Raw genomic sequence first — 21,600 nt, 5'->3', positions numbered from 1 at the left:
GAATAGGCAATTATCAAAATAAATAGTTTTAAAAAATAAAATAAAGTCTTTAAAGAGACAGTAAAAATAATATAAAAGAAAAAAAAGCCACATAAAGATGGCAAATATACAGGGAGTCTGGATCTTACATATTATTGTGTTGATTTTGAATTTTTTTTTTATGGCTGATAGGCAAGAGACAGCTACTGAGAGTCACTGGATTAAAAGAGAGACTGATAAAATATACCAACCTAAATATTTTAAAAATGCCTTAACTTTAAATCAGAAGTTTAAAAATTTATCTATGAAACGGAACTTAAAAGATGCATTGCTTTGGAAAAGTGGTTTGGCTTTTGTTTCCACAGAAAACAAGAGGGTATGGACTTGTTCCTGGTTAAGATGGATCAGATTTTATCAAGGAAGACCTCTAGAACCTTAACAGGTAATATCTATCAACAAAGGTTATAACTGGTCTCCCCAGGAATTGGCCATTATATCAAATTTTATTAGGGTCCCCATAAGATTATCAGCACCCCTGGTCAGCAGAAAGTAGTCTAGAGAACTATGCGCAAATTCCCAAAATATTGTTTATAAATGTTTATTTTCATTTAGGAGGGGTTGGTTATAAACTGTTACTTGTCACGGTCAATCCCTTTCTAAAGAAGAAAGGAGGATATGATATAGAAATTATGGGGAAAAGGATAGATTATTATGATAAAAGGAGACAGATTATTGAATCTACTTTAATCTAAAAAACAACTGTTAATCTCAAAATATTTTACATTGGTATGGATTTTGGTTTATTGAAATAAATTTAAAGTCAATTTTGTTATACTGTATGTATATCTCTACTCTTATTTAAGGTATGCTTATTCAGCTCCTTTAAAATGTAATATATAATTAAAAATACAGATTTTTAGATTGTCACCTATAATAGTCAAACTTATAGTCATATTAGTTTTTTTTAGATCTAGAAAGATGTATTTTAATTAGATAGGTAATCTTCAAACACTTCAAAGAACTACAGAATATGGCATTTAAAATGTTTTAAGAACTTAGGCGAATAAATAAATGTGAAAAAAAAAGAACTTCGGCTTTTCTCAACAATGAGATGTGTCTGCACCTAGCAGCACCAATTACTTCAAAAAGGATGATAGGAATTGAAGAAACTCATTATAGAGTTTGCCTTTAATGTGGCAAGGCTAGCCATTTGGTCATGAAACTTGCTTGGACTGCTTGAAAGTATGCTGTATAAACTGGACATGCAGGACACATAGGAAAATGATGGCTAAACTTTACCAAAATAAGACCAGATGGTCCTGCAGTTCCCTGTTTCACAGAAGAAATGGCCAGACATGCTACAGGATACAGAGGAAAGCAACTGACAAAATTTGCCAATATAGATGGGAGAGTCCTTTAAATTTCTTGTTATACCAAAATCTGCCAGATACACTAGGCCTGTAGACTGAAGATGGATGCCCCAACATTACAGAAGAACTTTAAATGACTGTCCAGGCAGTCAGTTGCTTCTGTCATTTCTAGAATTTTGAAAGTTGCTTGCTTACACTTCCTATTTACTCAGGTAGTATTATATCCTTCTGGGGTCTTTTATGGAGTTGAAGACTAGATAGTTATAATTATAGTTTTCCTTAGTTATAATAAAAGATAAATTTAATATCAAACTTTAGACTCACAAAGATAGAATAGATGATAGAGTATTTCCTTAATTTTGTCAAACAAATAGACTAAATATTATAACTATAATTCTTGCTTGATAACTGTTTTGTTATATGTAATTTTACTATGTTAAAGTTAAAAATCTTTCTTTTTGATTAGACAGAAAAGGGGAAATGCTATGGGATGTCTTTCTGTACACTGTGAATATGTGTTGCTCTCATTGGTTGACTAATAAAGATGCTTTGAACTATGGCAAGGCAAAATAGAGCGAGGCAGGAAATTCAAGCAAAGATACAGGAGAAGAGCAGAGTCTGGGAGATGCCTTCCAGCCACCGAAGGAGTAACATGCCAGCAGACCAGTAATGCCATGGCCACGTGGTAATACTTAAAGTAATAGAAATGAGTTAATTTAAATGTAAGAGCTAGCTAATAATAAGCCTGAGTCATTGGGCAAACATTTATAATTAATATTAAGCCTCCAAGTTATTATGGAAACAGCTGTGGGACCAGGCAGGATGAAAAGTCTCTGATTACAGGGGTGCTTCCAGGTGGCTTGAGAAACCACTTATCATAGGAACCATTGCCCAGTAAGGTTTGCTGGCCATTATTACTTTAGTGTTTATTGTACATGTGTGCTCATGTATGTGTATGTATGTACTTATCCATGTGCACAAAGGAAGGGCAGAAGTTGATATTAGGAATCTTCCTCTATAGCTTGCTGCTTTTTTTTTTTGAGATAGGGCCTTTATCCCATCAGTTCAGCTATGCTGGCCTTCCTCTGCCTTCCCCATGCTCCGCTGAGCCTGGCCTTTTACGTGGGCCTTGGGATCCGAATGCATGTTTGTACAGCAAGCATTTTATCCGTTGAGAAAGCTCCCTAGCTCTTGTTTGTAATTTATTTAATGCACTCTACAGAAAGGACACCATGACCCAAGAGCTGTACTTAACATCTCTACAAACAACACAGAAAAAAAAATCATCTTCAAATCATGCAAAACAAGTGGAACGAAGCAACCTAAAAATAACGGGCATTTGACATTTAAATGAGGAAAGGCAGACACACAGAAGAGAATCTTACCCATAAATGTCCAAAACACCAATAAAAGTGTGCTGCTTGCCTGAGAAGTGCAGGGCATGGTTGATTCTCTCTACGATGAAGTCGAACAGGTGAGCGTAGATCTTTTTGGCCAGTGCGTCCCTGGCATTGATGGCCTGAGGCCTGGTCATGGGCTTTACCACCGTCTCCGAGGCAGTCACGATTTTCCTATTGCATAGCCACTGAGCCACTTTGCCAGTCTCCAGGCCCAAGAGCTCACAGAACACCTTCAGGTGACTGTCATCCTCCTTCAAGAAACAAACACAAGCCCCATCAGAGCAACCCAGCCATGCAAAGTGAACACTGCCCCATCTAGCCAAGGCCCCTGCACGAGAAGAGGAGCTGTGTGAGATATCCAGGCCTTGTGAGCGACAGCAGGCCTGGAATAGGGCAGGAGGCTATGCAGACTCTCCCCCTGCTACGGTGATGCCTGTAGACCTGGCTGCTTCACCTTCAGAGACACAGCTGTCCCCTCCCTTCTCCAGCCACACTCTGGTCTGCAGAGGATTGTGCACCAACCTAGCCCCACCATATGTGGCCAGGATTCCCCTAGGAGATCTGCCCTGGAAGGTGCCTAGACATTTTCACCAGACAGACCTGGTGGGAGGTCCTGGCCTGAGCTAGCTTCTCAGCTGACACCAGGACTGGTGCGGGGGCTCTCCTGGTACACAAAATGACTTTTTCTCTTGAGTCTGGACATGAGAGAGGCCTTCTGGCCTGCAGACAGGGGCCAGGGGATGCTATTTACCGTTAGTCAGCATGCACTGCCCCAGCTCTTGTCACTTGGCCAGGGAATGTGATTCCATGTGACTGAACACCACCCTTCCTCCCAAGGTGGGCAGTACCTCACATAGAGACTGCCCTTTAAATGTTCAGAAAGTAGAAAAAAAAATTCTAAACCCCAAACGGTACTGCTACCTCCTCCTCCCTTCTAGCTCCTCGCCCACATCCTTCCGACTGCTACCACACCAACACAACATTTCCTTCCGGCCTTGCCTGACCTCATCTCTGGGTAAGGGATTGGCAGAGCCCTTGTCTAAGAAGGGACCAAACCCTTGAAGTAAAAAGAGTCAGTCAGAAGGGCTGCTGTCAGAGGCAGCAGTCTGCTGACTTAGGAGGAGAGTCTGTGTGACATCCTAAGCTCCTGAGATTAACAAGTTGCATGTATGTACACAAAAGCCAGGACCAATTGTTATAAGACTCAGCGTTTCCAAAGTCTTAACTGGGGCTGGAGAGAAGGTGCGGTGGTTAAGAGCACTGGTTGCTCTTCCAGGGATTCCAGTCTGAGCCCCAACACCCACAGGACAACTCAGAACTGTCTGAACTCTAGTTCCAGGGGATCTGACACCCTACTGGCCTCCTGGGGCACCAAGCATGCATGGGGTGCACAGACACACACGTAGGCAAAGCACTCATACAGATAGAATAAAAACAAATAAACCCTTTGTTTGTTTAAGTCTTAGAATTCTTCTCTAAGATCCTGCCTCCATTGTAAACCCAGTGCGACAGAGCTCAGTGTGGCCATGTTTGTTGGGTGGGAACCATGTTTGCTCTATGGGAGCTATAACCACATTATATTCAACTCTTCCAATATCCCAGTCATTTAGGACTGGAAAACTCCGTGAGGTCTGGACACTGTGGAGGGAGGGACAGTGTATGTAAGAGGTGAAGGAGGGACAGAAGTACATCTGGATCATCTGGTCACCGAGAGAATGGGAGAGTTGTAAGGAGGAGGGAAACCCATTGCCTAGCCTCAGCCTAGGGTAGCTTCCCTATTCTCATATCACCCCTCCCGTGAGGGCAGGGCTTCTTGTTTGGTTGATGCTGTTTCACATAGCTTATATCCTGACACACGGTAGGCTTCATAGATGGCTGTGGAATAAAAGAACATGTTGTGCGCACGTGTGCACACACACGTACACACGCGCGCACACACACACACACACACACACACACACACACACACACACGCATGCACACACGCACGCACGCACGCACGCACTGCGCCAAGCACGCACGCACTGTGCCAAGGGAGAAAGATAACCCCTGGAAAGCTTTCTTCCTCCTTCCTGCTAAACCAGTCTGCCTAGCAGGTCCGACCACGGCTGGTGCTCATCCATGAAGGCAAACGAACCGTGAGCTGTGCCAATGACCTTCACACACAGGAAGGGCAAAGTGAACATGACTCTTACACTGACTGAAGACCTCTCGTTGCTCACGGTGGTGACCTGCACATTACCCAGATGTAGGATGGCAGCAAGAATCTTGAACACATCCATCTGAAAATCTTCCTTGAAACCTGAAAGCAATCATTTCCCCCGTCAGGTCACTGCCATATTTCTAGGCCCACAATACAGCACCTGGATTCTTCCCAGACACTCCAGTTCCGGTGCCAAGAGCTGAGTGAGACGGGTGTGAAGTGGGCACGTCATGGGGCAGGAGTGTGAAGTGGGCTTGTCATGAGGCAGGGGTGTGAAGTGGGCTTGTCACTGGGCAGGGTGTGAAGTGGGCTTGTCAAGGAACAGGGGTATGAAGTGGGCTTGTCATGGGGTAGGGGTGTGAAGTGGGCGTGTCATGGGGCAGGGGTGTGAAGTGGGCGTGTCATGGGGCAGGAGTGTGAAGCAGGCATAGAGACAAGCTGTTTCCAGTTCCTCCCCTATATTCGAATGCTGTAGCCAGCAGGGCTTCCTCTCTCCTGGGCTGCTGGAGAATTCAATGTATTTCTGTGGCTGAGGGTAGAGTTCAGCCGGCAGAGCGTTTTTGCCCAGCATGCAGGGGGCCCTGGGCTTGATTCCCAGCATCACATAGACCAGGTGTAGTGGAACAGTCCTGTAATTCAGGAAGTATGGACAGGAGGCTTAGAAGCTCAAGACCATCCAACACAGCAAGTCTGAGGCCAGACTGGGTTACTAGAGACCCCATCTCAAAGAAAGACAACAAACCTCAGAACAAAACAGGAATGAAAATAAAGCCAACTCCTATCTCAGCAGCTGTTTATGTCAGGTTCCAAGGAGACTAGACTTTGGTGTATTTTATACATTTAATTTAAAAGATTTTCTTTTCTCTTTGCTCATGAACTCCCAGAATCCCCCTTAAGGTGAAACAATAGAAGAATTCCAGTTGCCCCACAGACCAATCACTGTGGATCAAGGCAAAGGGCTCTTGTCTCTGGCTGGGCCTGCTTAAGGGAGAGCCTTAGAAGGAGATAAAGGAGGAGGAGGAAGGACAGGAAGAGGAGGAGAAGGATGACCAATAGGAAGAGCAGGGGGAGCAGGAGAAGGAGGGGAAAGAGAAGCAAAGCTTGGTGGAGGATGCTCTGTGCATGGCTGTGTGACCTCACAGACAGAGGCTTGTGTTCCTGCCCTGGAGCTGAGTTTCCCTTAGTTTCCTTCCAGGCTCATAGAACAACATTGAGTCTGGACAGGTAGATGCAAGGAATAGTTCTGCCACTCTTCCTAGGTCCCTGCTGTCCGTGGTGGCTTCCCAGACCTCATCTACATTCTCTGTGTTGGTCCTTTTAGACATGAACTCTCCCTTTCTGGTCCTGCCTTGACATTGCCATATAATACCCCTGGGATCCTGACTGATTCATGTGGAATATACGTAGAGGGAACTGGCTCATTTCCTGGTGCCAAAAATAAACCAAGCCAGCTGCTAGGAGGATCATGTGTCTAGCTGCCAGTTGTAGAGTGGGCTGTGCTGGTCAGGATTCAGCCATGTGTGTCTGTGGCTATCTGTGAGCATGGGGAGATGGGGCCCACCCACCACGGTCCAAGACCCTGGTCCATGCTGGGGAGAGAGCAGAATGGAGACCAGCACTGTCCCTGCTCCCGGCAGCAGCTGACGCCACCTAAGCTTTCTGTGGATCATCAAGGAGGTCAGATTCCTAAAGAATCTCAAGACCCAGCAAATCTTCTCTGCTTGCTACCCAGGTACAGAATGAGACTATGAGTTGGCCCATTCTAAATCTACCCCATCTATGATCTGCTGGAGCTTGTGAAGGGGCAGGTCGGGCAGACCCAAAGCTTCAGTATCTCCATGACACAGGGCAACAACAGGAAATCTAAGAGGAGTCCCCATGAGGGCCCAGTATTGATGGTGACGCAGAAACCAGAGGCCTCGAACCAGACCAATGACTCTTTGCAATGAACACTTGCAAGTAAACATTTATGAACTAAGGTGCATGCTGTGTGACTGACTCACTATGTCACATTACAGCTTCCATGAAGAGATTTTTCCTCTCTCTCTCTCTCTCTCTCTCTCTCTCTCTCTCTCTCTCTCTCTCCTTTTTTTTCTTTCCAGACAGGATTTCTCTGTGTCCTGGCTGTCCTAGACTGGCCTCGAACTCACAGAGATCTACCTGCCTCTGCTGGGATTAAAGTCGTACACCACCACTGTCCCCCCTATATTCTCCTAAATTTTATTTTGTTTTATTTTGAGGGGAGACTGCAGGAGCAGAGGGCAGATACGAAGGGACAGGGAGATGAATGAACCAAGATGCAAGATGTGAAAGACACAAAGAATAAATAAAAAGAAAGTAAAATATATGAAACTTCTCTGCTTCAAAGATGAATGATATCAGACCATAAATCCACAGAGGATTTCTGCTCATTGGGTCTGGGATTTGAATGACAGGTGAGCCTGGAAAACCTGCAGGTGGCTGATGTGACAGATGACACATAAATGGCTGAGAAAAGCAGAGGAAATGACAGAGCCTGGAGCACCCTGCTGGCATTTTGTCATCTTTAACCAAATCTCTTTGACCAGGCCTTTCAGAGACAAAAACGTGAAGCCTCATTAGCACAGTCTCTGAAGGAACTGTAAACCTCAGTAAGTCAGGATCTTTCCCGAGACAAGGCCACTCCAACATCAGACACTAGGGAGTGAGTGTGCTAGTTCCCATCCCTGGAGCTTGAAGTGTGGGCTTGTTTCAGAGACCAAGGGCCACAACAACAGCCAGGGCAAGGATCTCTGCAGGAAAGGGAGGGAGGGGCTGCAGAATGGCAGAAATGGCAGCCACCATCTATATCTGTATGTTTGACAAGTCAGTGCCCTAGCAGTTTGAGGAAAGAGCAACCAGCAGGCAGCAGCCCCGAGTAGTGAGCGTATCGGAAACAGCAGATTCCATCCCAGTCACTGGCAGAGGCTTTCGACGCCTCATAGTCCAGTGGTGGCCCTGGCCATTCGCAGCCCTAATAGGTGGCAGATTAATGTTCTTTGCTTCTCTGTACAATGTTGGGAACTGTGTCTATGACTCTAGGTCTATGTGCAGGGCTGGCAGTGGATAGGAGCAAGCCAGTGTCCCCCAATCATGTTCTTTCTTTTGAAATTGTATTTATTTTATGTGTGTGAGTGTTGGCCTCCATGGATGGAAGGGCACTCTTATATTTTTGGTTGTGAGCCTAGCCTTTAACGGCTGAGCCATCTCTCCAGCCCGGAAGTGCACTCTTGAGTACCTTGTGTCCTCAGAGTTCAGAAGGCAAATCTCATTCCTTGGAACTGGAATTAGAAGTGGTTGTGAGCTGCCAACTGGGTGCTGGGAAGCAAACCTAGGTCTTCTGGAAGGGCAACCAGTGCTCTTAACCACTGAGCTGTCTCTCCAGCTCCCCAGCCGTGTTCTTACATGCCCAGAGTGTGTGTACTTCCTTGGCCAGCATGATGTCGCTTACCCAGTAGTGTGAAGGTCTTCTGAGTCTCCACCATGTCTGCTCTGTCATTCACGCCTTCAATGACAGTGTTCCCTCCCATTCTTGTGTAGTTGAACTCTTCAGCGCTCCCTGGGACAGAAAGGACAATTAATTCTACCCACAACTCAGAATTCTGGACATACATGACTCTAGGAAATAAGAAAAGACCAGGCATGGTGGCTTTCCTTCACTTCCCAGAGCTAAGTCCAAGGTTTGACCTGAGCTACATCATAAAATCCTGTCCGAGAGAGGGAGAAAGATGGGAGTGGGGAGAAGGAAGGACCAAGAAAGGAAGTTCATACTTAATGGGCACTATCAAGCACTTTACGAGGCTATTGTAAAAAACAGAAGCCGAGAATCAGGAAGATGAAGGCCTCATTCAGGGTCCCGCATTTCCAGCAAAGCAGGGGTATAAAAGCAGGACTGAGTGTAAAGCCCTTGTTTTAATCCCTAACTCTCCTGCTTCCATCTCTCCAGGGATTATAGACATATACACCATGTCTGGTATAAACTGGGGATTGAACCTGGGGCTCCATGCATGCTAGGTGGGCACTTGACTGAGATATATTGGCTGCTCCTTCAGAGGACCCAGATTCAATTCCCAGCACCCATATGGCAGCTCACACCTGTCTGTAACTCCAGATCCAAGGCTTCTGACAGCCTCACACAGATAATGCAGGCAAACCACCAATGTACATTAAATAAAAATAAATTATTAAAAATAATATTATATATATTCTGAGCACTTTCTCTTTGCATTCTTCATTTCTTTTTTTGGGGGGGAGTAGAGAAATATTATATAGTCCTAGGTAGCCTATAAATTGCTATGTAGACCAGGTTAGTCTTGAATGTATAGTAATCCTCCTGCCTTTGCTTTTTGAGTGTTGAGCCTATCAATGTATGGTGCCACATTTACTTTCTTTCTTTCTTTCTTTCTTTCTTTCTTTCTTTCTCTCCTTTCTTTCTTTTCTCTCTCTCTCTCTCTCTCTCTCTCTCTCTCTCTCTCTCTCTCTCTCTCTCTCTCTGCCTTCCTTCCTTCCTCCCTCCCTCCCTCCCTCCCTCCCTCCCTCCCTTCCTTTCTTTTCTTCCTTCCTTCCTTTTTTTTGTTTGTTTTTCGAGACATGTTTTTTGTGTAGTCCTGGCTGTTCTGGAACTCACTACAAAGATCAGGTTGGCCTTGAACTCACAGAGATCCGCCTGCCTCTGCCTCCCTAGTGCTGGGATTAAAGGCTTGTGCCACCACCTCCTGGCCCAACTGATTTTCTTAATGCATTCATTTCAGCCCTAAAGCCCACCCTATGTTTTTAGAGAAAATGGTTTTTTTAAGTTGTGTGCTAATAAACTAAGAATTTAAATGCCTTCAGAGAAGAAACCTTTCCTCTGCCACCCGCCACATACTTAGCTTAAGATGCTCAAACTCCGGCTGCTGCGCACATGCGCAGAGCTGATAGAAGATGTGGTAATTCCGCTCATTTTCTGCCTGCAAGAGAGAGAAAAGGTCCCAGATGCACTAACCCCATAACTGACAAAAAACGCCAGGGAAGGTCCCAACCCCTTCACTGACGAAAATGCCAGGGATTTCACTTGAGGCCCCTAGATGCCAGGCTGGCCAGCTGATTCCCTGGGGATGAACACGGCTTCCTAAGGCCAGCTCACAACTGGCTGTCACTGAGTAAGAACTGGGGGCATGATCTTCAAGCTGATGGTCCAGAAAACATGATTAAATGAAATTATCCCATGCTAAGGAACGGTGTGATTTTTATGAGCAGAAACTTCTGAGATTCCACTGGGCTGCTCAAGGCTTCCTGTTGCTCGGGCTGATGTATTTAAGAAGTTTCTCCATTTTACTCATAGAAAAGCCTTTCTTCCTCCCAGCCCCCAATTACCAGCTCTAATCCTCTCTCTCACCAACAGGAAAGCCAGGCTGGCAGCTCTGCCTGCTTCAGTGTTTGTGTTCGAGAAAGATACTCCTGGTTTTTGAACTTTAAGGGTTTTCTTTTTTTCCCCAGTTAAAAAACAGTACCTTTATTCTCAATTCTACAACTCATGAAATTCCATCTATGTATCAACGTTTGCTTTTAAGAAAAAGAATAAGTCGGGCAGTGGTGGCACACTCCTTTAATTCTCAGCACTTGGGAGGCAGAAGCAGAGGAATCTCTATGAGTTTAAGGCCAGCCTGCTCTACAGAGCAAGTTCCAGGACAGCTAGGGCTGTATGGAGAAGCCCTGTCATGAAAACAAAAGAACAGATCAAGAACCCACAGGGCAAAGGTGCCAAACTCGTGTTTTCAGGTCACACACTTGGCTGGTTGTCTGAGTCTATGCACGTAAGCAGTGTTTTTAGCTGGGAACAGGGGACTTAGTACTTTTATTCTTACCTGAAAGACAACTCTGGACTTCTCCAGGAGGTACGTTCTCATATTGGCACCAATGATCTGATTTCTCTCATCAAAGCTGATTTCTGTGTATTTCCCGAACCGACTGCTGTTGTCATTGCGGGTAGTCTTGGCATTGCCGACCGCCTAGAACAAGGGGTTCTAATTACAGGGGTGCTGTACACTGACAGTCCTGTCTCAAGCACGGAGACTGGTCAGGTTGTGGGGAATTCTGGGCTGCACCGTTCTGCGGTCCATTTCTACTTTCCATAGATGGCCATAAATGTTAGCGTCTTTCTCCATGTCTTCCTCTACTTGCGATATGGGAACTAATTGCTGTTGTGGACTGAATGTTTCCTCCCACATCCACATGGTTCCTTGAAAAAATTACTTTGTGTAAGTGTGTGGGCACATGCACACACATGTGTGGAAGTCAGAGGACGTTCTCTACCACGTGCGTCCTGGGGATTGAACTCATACATCTGCTGTGTACCGATGTGAGTCACAGGCTTGGTCAGCAAGAGGGAGTCTAGCTGATGTGGTCCCACCTTCATGGAGCTTCTAGTCTGGTGGGGATACAAACCTTAAATAGCTCTACAGTCCCTCGCTAGGCAGGTCACAGGACCCTTCCTCTGGCCTGCCTTCCTGTTACTGTCGTGGATGGTGATTGATGTCTCCACGGGCCAGTCTGTGCCTCTAGCTGAGCACCTGAGGCTCGCTCAGTTCCCCCTCTCTCTCTAGGTGAGGTTATTTCATCGAAAGACATACTTCTGTTAGCACAGAGCCCTGATCTTAGAGACCAGGTCTTACTTATTTCCATTATGTCGGATACTACCCCACAATGGCTTAAACGAAGCAGGCAGTGGAATTCCCTGAAGGTTCTGATTTGGAAGATAGGGAGAGGGCTCTGGGGAGGTTTTTTGGGGTGGGGGGGAGGGTCACAGGCTGCACTGCCAGGGCCATTCTCTGCAATCCCCTTCTCACTTTGTAAGGTATACAGCGTTGGCCTTGGGGTCCCTTCCCCGTGCAATCTAGGTCTCCCTTCTCTCACGGGGCTGTCTGCTCATCCTGGGATGCTCTGTGGTGACTTTGCCCCACTGGAGAAAGGAGCAAGAGTCTGAACGTAGCTAGCATATGCCCAGGTGTAAGCTGTCAGGACTCTATGGCCCACTTTAGACTTCCAAAGCGCAAATAGTTCCCTCCTAAGTCTCTAGACTGAATAACAACGGCTCACTTGCTCGCGAGAGCGGATGCCTGCTGGCTGGAGAGTACTGAGAGCGCCATGTGACCGGGAGTGCCCTGGGGTGTCAGCACAGGCTTGGGGGTCTTCCCATCTGCCGACACATGCCCAGTGCTGTAGATAAAACACACAGTGGCAGTCACCATTCCGCCTCACCTCCTCCAGCCTTACCACAGGATTCGTATATCAGTAAGCACGGCTCACTACAAAGCTACCCCCTACCCGAGCCTCCAGCCCTCAGTAACTCCTGCAGTGGTGCAGTGCCCACCTCAGTAATGGGGTTGGATGCCAGGACTTTGTCCTCCACGTGGGCGTTGCTGCTGGATTTACTGACAGTGGCAAAGTACCTCATGGCATAGCGGGCAGACACAGTCTTCCCAGCTCCCGACTCACCACTCACGATTATGGATTGGTTTCTGTTGTTCCTAAAACCAACACACGAGAGATGTACTGAGAAACATTAATCTTTCTCTATTAAGAAGGTGGTATAGTTCAAGGCCAGTCTGGGCAACACAGCAAGATCTGTCTCTGAAAAAGAAGAGAGTAGGGGGTGGAGACGGAGTTCAGCCAGGACAGCTTGCCTAGAATGCTGGAAGCCCTGGGTTTGACCCCCAGCTCCCTATAACCAGGGCAGGGTGCCTTACTGAGGAAGCAGGAGCAGGAGAATTTCAAGTTCAAGGTCATCTTCAGCTATATAGGATGTTAGAGGCCAACCTGGGCTACAGAAGACCTTGTCTCAAATAAAAGAAAACAGACAACAACAAAAACAAATCAAAGCAAAATGAAAGGCCCTATCTGTCTGTCTGTCTGTTTATCTAATTTAGAAAAATATCTGGCAAACCGGAAGACAGGGAACTGTCTCACAGATTTAAATATTTAGTGAACTTCCTTTTTCTTATATGTGATCACAGAGAACACACACTGTTTCCTGGTATGTCCCTTGTCCCTTTGTCTTGAGGTCCCCAAGATCAAGGCCAAGGTCAGCAATCACCAGAAGGATAGGGCTGAGGGATCCATGACACCAAAGAAGTCAGGGCAAAATCAGCCAAGGGAGTAGCCATGGTGTGAAGCAGGAAACCAGGGATAGACTTCCCAGAAGCTGTCCCACATTGGGCCACAATTGCCATGTTCCTGCCTCAGGGAATGGATTTCTTGGGACCTGTGAAGTTCTGTTTACCTGGAACCCGTCGGGGGCTCTGTACTTCCCTGAGGACTGGGAGTTCAGCCTTCTAGGAGGAAATCCAGTTCTCAGTATCGAACACGCTGCTTCTATAAAGCCTAAGCTTAGTACAGAGAGCCATGTTTATACGAGGAAGAGTGAGCTGTCCCGAAATTAGCCAGGCTCAGACCAGCTTTCCAAGGGGCTCTAAGGACAGCTCTCTCAATCCCCGTTAGCAATTCCTACACATCCTACTGACATTATTTTAAGAACAATGATTCAAAATATATTTGGGGACATATGTGTTCTATAATCCTACACCCTGTTATATAATGTAGATGTTTTAAAAATAATACCTTAAGCTTTCAAGCCACAGGACTATGGTGGTATAACGCTGCCGTGGTGTTAGCACCGCTTATGTGGTAGACACTGGGTGGACACCTGACATGTGTTCTCGGTTTCTCTTCACAAAAGGCATAATTATCCGTTTTACAGTTGCGTGAGACAGCAACTCAGGCATCATAGGCGTTGACCTGGGGCACACTACACACACACCCTGTGGTGACACTAGAGTCCCTGGTCATTTCACCCCAAAAGAGAGCGGAGACTCTGGAAAGGTGCCAGATCTGTGTCTCTCAGGAAAGGCAGAGGGCTGTGTCCAGCACCAAGCCAAGTGTACCACGAACCTGCTTTATCTTAATTCGTTCCTGGGACACAGATTCAAGCTGCAACCTGGCAAGGCCCTGCAGTTTCCTTGACCTCACTCTGTTGATGGCCAGACTGTGACCTCAGATGTTGGTCATCCGACTGGACTTCAGGGGTTTCTGGGAGGCCTTCAGCAGCCAGAAAGTTCCAGAGGCAGGGTGTGCTATGATTGGAAGCAAGCTTGGTGCAGCACAGACTTCCATCCTTTCCTCCTTCCTGGGAACGTGACCCCGTTGTTAGAGGCTGAGCTACTACTACCTGAGAGAAAGGGTCTGCCAGCCTCCTCAGGCCATGTGCTTATGTCCCATGAGCGGTGTTGCTCTGCGGGGTTCTGTCACCTGGAGGGCAATCCCGCCTCTTGATCCATGTGACTTCGAATATGAAGGAAATGGCCAGGCACTAGATGGCCCTGTTGTTAAGGGTCTCACTCAAGGGACAGGAAAGTGGGGGATCAGTCAGTCTCTAATGATTTAAAAGAGGTGAAATTTAGCCTTAGATGGTCCACCAGCCTTCCCTGTGGGAGAGAAACATGACTCGTTTATGCCATGGCTTCCTTTGTCATAAGCCTACTAGGGAGCCTGGTCCAGGAATGAGGACCATGCAGCTGCTACACCTGGAATTACGAGGTACACAGTGGAGCCCACACCCCAGCTTCTAATGCTAGATGGGGGTAATGACAGCAGCACAGTGGACTTCGCAGGAGTGTGGCAAAACCTAAGGCGATTACTATGTGTGAAAATTCTGTACAGTGTTTGACAGAGTTAGGATGGTATTTTTATTCTCCAGTATCCTACAGTCAAGGGCAATAGAACCACACAAAGGCAGTCATGGGAATCAAGAATATCTGGGCCCAAATCTCAGCTCTGCCTTTAACCCACCCAGAGGTAGACAGCACTCTGGGGCTAGGCACAATCTGGCAGGCTGTCTCAAGGGTATGCAGATGGTGCTGGAAATGTGAACCTGGTGCTCTTGTTACAGGAGGATTTATATAAATGTTCAGTAGCAAAATCAGAACTCTACGGAGTCATGAAAGGCAAAGTGATGAAATCAGGCTCAAAGCCAAGCCTGTGGCTCGAACCTGTGCCTATCTGGCAATGAATTCTGCCTCCTTAAATAGATAAAAACCAAACCATAAACCATAGGCACCTTACAGTGCAGAGTCAGTTAGTCCTCCTCCGGCCAAACAGGCTGCAGGGAAACTGGGAGGCTGGACATGTTACCACCAAAGAATAAAACCAGAAAGTCCCTAGACAGGCCAGCCACCCTGTGACTGTCACCTGCTGTTCATTATAGGCATCTATCCAGCAAAGCGCCCCACCCCCAGCCTCACCCCCAGCCTCACAGTCCCTGTCAGCGAGGCCCTCTCACTATGAGGGGTGAGCCAATGCAGGGGATTCTGGGAGAGCTGAGGAAGGCCAGCCTGGAAGTGCACTACCTGGCCATCTGCTTGTAGGCCTCCTCTGCGACAGCAAAGATGTGTGGGTCCATGTCACCCATGTTCTGTCCACTGTAGGCATGGATGATGGCATCCCCATAGATTGGCAGCTGCTTGTAAGGATTCATGGCCACCAAGATGATTCCTGAGAAAAGAGGCACGGTCACCGGACTCTCACGGGGTTTACCTGCTCCTTGGTGGGAGACCCTGCTTGAATACACTTCTTTGTATGCCAGTCTCTTGATGCTTACGCAAACAGGCTATGAAACATAGTCAGGATGGTGGGCTTTTGCTTTTGGTGTCCTCCCAGAAGTCAGTGGGTCGGAAACTTAACCCCCCTTCCCATGTGAGTAGCATCTGGAGCTGGTCTTCAGAGGATCGCTAACATCATGAGGTCCCGAGGATGGGGACCCACAGCGGCCTCCGTGGGCGAGACGCTGGAGCGTGCACACCTGCTCTGTCTCACACTGGGACACCCTCACCAGATGCTCATAGGCGCTGGCAACCATGCTCTTGGGCATTACGGCCTCTAGAGCCGTGAGCCAAACTTCTGCTTTCTGTAGGTAAGCAGTCTCAGGTACTCTATTACAGCAACAGAAAACAGACGAAGACACCGTCCCCCTGGATGCTTTCCTGAAGGCCCGTCCTGCCACTTACTAAAGCCTTTGCTCGACCTGGGTCAGGTCACTGAATGCTCTGAATTTTGGTCACCTGACAGTCACTGTAGTTTGTTTTTTAACTCTTTGCTCTTTGGGGGCCTCCCACCCCAGCTCCCAAATATATACACAGAGACTTACTATTACTTACAAATGCCTGGCCTTAGCTTGGCTTATTTCTAGCCAGCTTTTCTTAATTTAAATTACCCATCCATCATTTGCCCCTGGGCTTTACCTTTCTTTGTTCTATATACCTTTCTTTCCTTCTTACTTTGTGGCTGGCTGTGTAGCTGTGTGGCCCCTGGCATCCTCCTGTTCTTGCTCCTCTGTCTTCTTCCCTCTCCTCCTATTTATTCTCTCTGCCTGGTATCCCTGCCTATCCCTCTTCTGCCTTGCTAGTAGCCATTCAGTTCTTTATTAGACCAATCAGATGTTTAGACAGGCAAAATAACACAGCTTTAGAGAGTTAAACAATGTAACATAAAAGAATGCAACACATCTTTGCATCATTAAACAAATATTCCACAGCATAAAAGAATGTAAAACATCTTTAACTAATATTTCACAAGTCACCTTCATCTATGGTTGGTTCTGATGGCTGGATGGGGTGACACATGGGAAATGAACTGTGTTTTTGCAGCTCCCAAAATAAATGCAATAATAACAATGTCGCAGCCAGTAATAAGTGTGTGGTATCTGGTGAGAGACTCAAACACGAGCCCATGGTGTTTGCTTTCCTCATAGCGCATCTTCGTTCCCATGAGAGAGTCTCCCCACACAAACGCCTCTTTTCACACAGCTCGCCCGGGGCGCTCAGATAGCAGACGGCCGGGTTCAGACTCCTTACCGCTGTAGGTGTAGATGAGCTTGGATTCTGCAAAGCGGATTCTGAGGTTATGCAGCACTGCCGGCTCGTGGAGGTAGCTGAGGGCTGTGAGGTCATTCTCACCCACAAGGATGTCTGGGTTCCTAAGTGGAGGCAGTGACCCCGGGTCAACAGGGTAATCCAGCTCCTGTGAACAGAGGCAGATCTAAACTTTTTGAGACAGAGGACCTTGGCGCTGCCACTCGACAGTCTCCTTTCTCCTCCCAGCTCCCACAGAAGCGTTTCTCACACGAAAGCAACAAAAACCAAACCAAACAACATCCTACAACTTTAAGAGGCTATTATAGTTTGTGGAATTTAGGTGTTGTAGTGTTGTGCTTGAACGCTTTCTTTATTGGTGGCTGCTTTTAGGCCAACGATGGTCTGAGGGCTTTGATATTTATTCACTAATAAAAAGCTGTTTCCATTCCTGAAGAGCAGTCTCTCTTGTGGCTAAAATTTAAGCTTACATTTTGGTTGTAGGTTCTTATGGTAAACTCAAAGCTGAACCGAAATTCTTTATCGGTAACCAGCTGTCACCAAGCTCGGTGGCTTCTCACCTCCACCCAGGAGTCCCACTATTTTGACACATAGATGGGTGCATTCTTTGTATTGCTCTAAAATAGCTTCTTTGGTTTCGGGGTTCCTAGCTGGAGTTCTCTTAGTGGTTTTCTAGTTAACTCGTTATGCAAAAGGCACAAGGTTTAATCTTTGCTTATTTTTACTTTTAACTGATCTTTTATGTGGGGGTGGGATGCTGGGGTGAATGTTTTGCCTGCTTGTGTGTGTATGCATGACATTTATGTAATGTCTGCAGAAGTCATAAGAGGGGGTTGGGTCCCCTGGAACTGGAGTTACAAATGGTTGTGAGCTGTCAACTCTGGGTCCTCTGTAAGAGCAGCAGGTGCTCTTAAGTTGTGGGAGCTGGAGAGGTGGCTCAGCGGTTAAGGTCTCACTAGGTAATCCAAGCTGATCTCAAACCCTCTATTCTCCTGCCTCAGCACTGCTGGAATTACAAGTGAGTCTTAGAAATATTTAGTAGAGGAGAAAGCAGATAACCCTTGTAGTTGACTCTGGTAATGAAAAACTGGGACCAAAAAACAAGGACTGTGTCTTAGAGCAAGCCTGACTGTGTGTCTTACGGCAAATCTGACTGTGTGTCTTACAGCAAGTCTGACTGTGTCTTAGAGCAAGTCTGACTGCGTGTCTTACGGCAAGTCTGACTGTGTGTCTTACGGCAAGTCTGACTGTGTGTCTTACAGCAAGTCACACCCCTCACCTGACTTCCCGCCACTGTGAAGGGGTCCTCAGGGCTGAAGAGGCTGTAATGAAGGCGGATGAGAAGCCAATGAGCAGGTATCCAGCGCCCTCCCCTACCCTGTGTCCACCATACGGGCCGTGGGAATGCACAATGGGAAAGATGCTGTCACTGAGAAAGCCCAGGCTAAGGTGCCTTGTGGCTTTGAAGCTGCCAAACGTCTCCTCAGCTGGCTCACTGGGGGACGAGAAGTGTCTGAAAGCCTTGTATGGGGCAGTCGGTGCCAGGGCTATTCCTGTCATCCTCAACTGTGGGTGAATGACCTCCCCAGTCTGGCCCTTCTTTCATAGGAGCTAAGCCTTGAATCCCCCAAGGCATCTGCTGAGCAGAGGAAGGGGATGTTGGGTCCCTCGTGGCATCCAGACTGTGAAGGACTGGACCCCCCAGTAATAACAGCATCCCAATGCCCCCACTCCTGTTTTACTACTAGGGGGACACTCAGGGCAGAGAGGGGAAGGGCCTGGAGGGAGGCTGGCCATTCCCAAGCTTCCACTCTTGGTGCCTGATGCTGGATCAGCTGTGCCCTGGCAAATGCTAGGCCTTCATCCCTGGTGCTCTGTAGATGCTTCAGTCCCGCCTGCTGAGGAGGGCATGGCTGGCCAGGTGAACACTGAACAAGACAGGCTGGGAAGACAGTCACGCTCCCTCAGCACCTCATGCCATCCACTGGGCTTGACCCTGTGTGTTTGTCAGTTTTGTACCAGGAGCGAAGCTAGGGAAGTTCAGGACACCGAACAAGAGTCCTTGGGCCAGATCCCGCTGACCCTCATCAAAGTCTATGTGTGGTCTGCCCTGCCAGCACACGCCCTAAATCCCATGCTGTGTTTGAGAACAATATCAACAAGAGACCCTAATGTGGAGTCTATAGTTTCCATGCTTTGATTTTTCTGTTTTAATGCGACAATCTCATTTTGAGATCAGCTGTATCAACTGCAGGGGGAGGGGAGGGATCTATTTCTGGGGGAGGAGAAAACAGGAGATTGTCAAGTAGAGGCAGAGGTGACATTTTCTACACAAAGCAATCTTTGTCTTCAGGTATAAAGAAGGTTTAAGGTAAGAGGCGCTGGCTGCTTGCCATTCTCTCTGCCTCCCTGGCCAGGGGAGCAGCCACCTGGAGCCTGCTAATGCACAGACAGCTGCGGTCCCAAGCTTCCCTCCCTGGGCCCAGCCACCCACCTGTTTATGCCCAGTCAGCTGCCAGAGGTACTTAGAGGCCCTTGGGGCTCTCAAGAAGAGCTACAGGGAGCCGCTGAGAGACCTCTGCAGAGCACACCCTGACTGTGCTCTCTTATCCGTGTGTGCACACAAGGACGGTCCCTGGCCTTCAGGGCCTGCAGCTGTGTTCTCTTATCCATAAGCACACACAGGGACGGTCCCTGGGCAGCACCCTGACTGTGCTCTTTTATCCTACGCACACAAGGACAGTCTGGCCTTCAGGGCCTGAGGCAGCCATGGTTGCCAGCTCCTTTCCTGTGTGTGGAAATTAAGGGGTTCAGACTCAGCAAGCAGTATGCTTGACCCCAGAGCATGACCCTTCCATCTCTGCAACTTCTGAGATCTCCGGAAATGCCTGTTATCCAGGACCAGATGCCTGAAGGAGCATGGGGTGTCTCCATGCATATTTTGTAAATTCCAGCATTTAATGTTTATAAGCAAACCCCAGACTACCACCACCCCTGATCCAATGGAGCACAGATGGTTGGTCCAGCTCTGCATCTAACACTTGAGTCTAAAAGCACAAAGTTGGGGCTGGTGAGATGGCTCATTGGTTAAGAGCACTGACTGCTCCTCCAGAGGACCGGGTTCAGTTCTTAGCACCCACATGGAAGCTTGCAGCTGTCTGTAACTCCAGTTCCAGAGAATCTGGCATCGGTATACCAATGGGCATGAAATAAAATAAAATTTTAAAAAAAAACACAAAGTAAGCCTTGGCTGTGAACCCAGAGGGGTGACTTCTTACAGCTGATACAAAATCTTCAGTATCTGTATCATCAAAAGACTGGAGTGGCCCCTGGCCGTAACTCCACGGCAGCACATCCCACTGGAGTCCTGGCTGAAGTCTGAGCTGCCTTCTTTCTCACCATTGCCGTCCACACAGCCTCCTGACCCTTACACAGTCTGTGCACCCTAGACTAACTTTCTAGCTCTCCACTCTCCTTCCTACCTCTCCCCAAGATCTAGCTCCCTCTTGCCACTTTGATTGTGCCTTGGGGTCAAACTACTTCCCTCCAAGTCCCTTGCCTGTCCCGTCTCTACTGAGTGAGACCCATGAACCGAAATGGCTGGTAGCTCTTCAGCAAACACGCTGAGCACTTGGAACACAGAAGAGGCGCAGATCTGTGACTGACATGGAGCCCCTTGTAGATGGGCTGCTGGTGCAGGGCAGCAGGGGGGTGCACACACATCAGGAGATCCTCAGCACGAGCTGGCCTTCCTGGATGTGGGGCTGGTGTGTCTTATGCTCCTTCACCTGCACTGTCCCTCGGGCCTCTGTCCCCGTGTCACAGCTGCTTATGTCATCTGTATTGTGAACAGAAGAGACCCTCACCGTTCCATCTTCTAGCAGGAGTCGGAGGACTCGGTCACCAGCTCTGTAGTCCTTTGCAATTTCAGCCGACTTCCACACTTCTTCAGGATCAGGGACCCAAACCCTGTTGTACTGACCACAGGATGAGACGGGTTTAACCTCGACATTTGAGAACCCCAAACACGAACCATTAGATCCCCATTTATTCTGTCCACTGGATCAATCCCCACATTAAGAAGACACTCGGGGCTAGGGGATAGTCTGTGGGTAAAGTGCTTGCCATGGACCTGGTCAATTGCCAGCACCCATGTGAGAAGCCAGGTGAGGTGTTTATAATTGAGGTCGGTCAGTCCATCATCCTAGTCAGTCGATGAGCTCTGGTTCCTCCCAGTGCGACCCTGTCTCAATAAACAAGGTGATGGCTCCGGAGGAATGACAGGTAGACCTCTGGCCTCTATACGGTGAGCACGTGCATGCATGCATGCACACACACACACACACACGCACATGCACACGCACACGCACGCTCACGCGCACACACACTTTCTCCCCAGTATACTTTCACCTCCTCTTTGGCTGTGAGGAGATAAATTCTAGGGTATCTACGATGCACAGCCAGGCTTACCAGCCTGGTTTTGTAGGAGGCAGAACTCCAGAACTTAATGAATACACCATGAAACTAAACGCTTGGGTGGGGGGCACGGCATCTTAGAGTTCCCTAGCTGAAGCTGGGAACTTTCTACAAGACTTGGGCAGAGGAATTTGTTATCTACCAATAGACTACTTATTTAATTTCTTGTACCCCCTCTTTTTACCCATAAAATGGTACAAAATCCACTCCACAGGGGTGCTAAGTAAGGATATGTACTGGAAAGCATTTGG

The 21,600-nt window shown here is 47.6% G+C and overlaps 1 protein-coding gene across 1 annotated transcript in view; it reads right to left on the bottom strand.

The window, feature by feature from the left end:
* The window catches only part of Myo5c (myosin VC), a 76,753-nt gene that overhangs the window by 47,318 nt on the left and 7,835 nt on the right, over nt 1-21,600 (bottom strand). The window contains exons 2-10 of the mRNA XM_038322744.1: nt 20,740-20,850; nt 16,856-17,021; nt 15,353-15,497; nt 12,322-12,478; nt 10,817-10,960; nt 9,838-9,919; nt 8,422-8,529; nt 4,945-5,051; nt 2,735-3,000 (exon numbers count right to left, since the gene is read on the bottom strand). Of these exons, the coding sequence (XP_038178672.1) occupies nt 2,735-3,000; nt 4,945-5,051; nt 8,422-8,529; nt 9,838-9,919; nt 10,817-10,960; nt 12,322-12,478; nt 15,353-15,497; nt 16,856-17,021; nt 20,740-20,850 (1,286 nt within the window). The remainder of the gene's footprint in view (nt 1-2,734; nt 3,001-4,944; nt 5,052-8,421; nt 8,530-9,837; nt 9,920-10,816; nt 10,961-12,321; nt 12,479-15,352; nt 15,498-16,855; nt 17,022-20,739; nt 20,851-21,600) is intronic.

This window comes from Arvicola amphibius, chromosome 3 (assembly GCF_903992535.2).
Source record: "Arvicola amphibius chromosome 3, mArvAmp1.2, whole genome shotgun sequence".
Classification (NCBI taxonomy): domain Eukaryota; kingdom Metazoa; phylum Chordata; class Mammalia; order Rodentia; family Cricetidae; genus Arvicola; species Arvicola amphibius.
The sequence above is the reverse complement of the archived record's forward strand: the minus strand, read 5'-3'. Positions and strand labels throughout refer to the sequence as shown.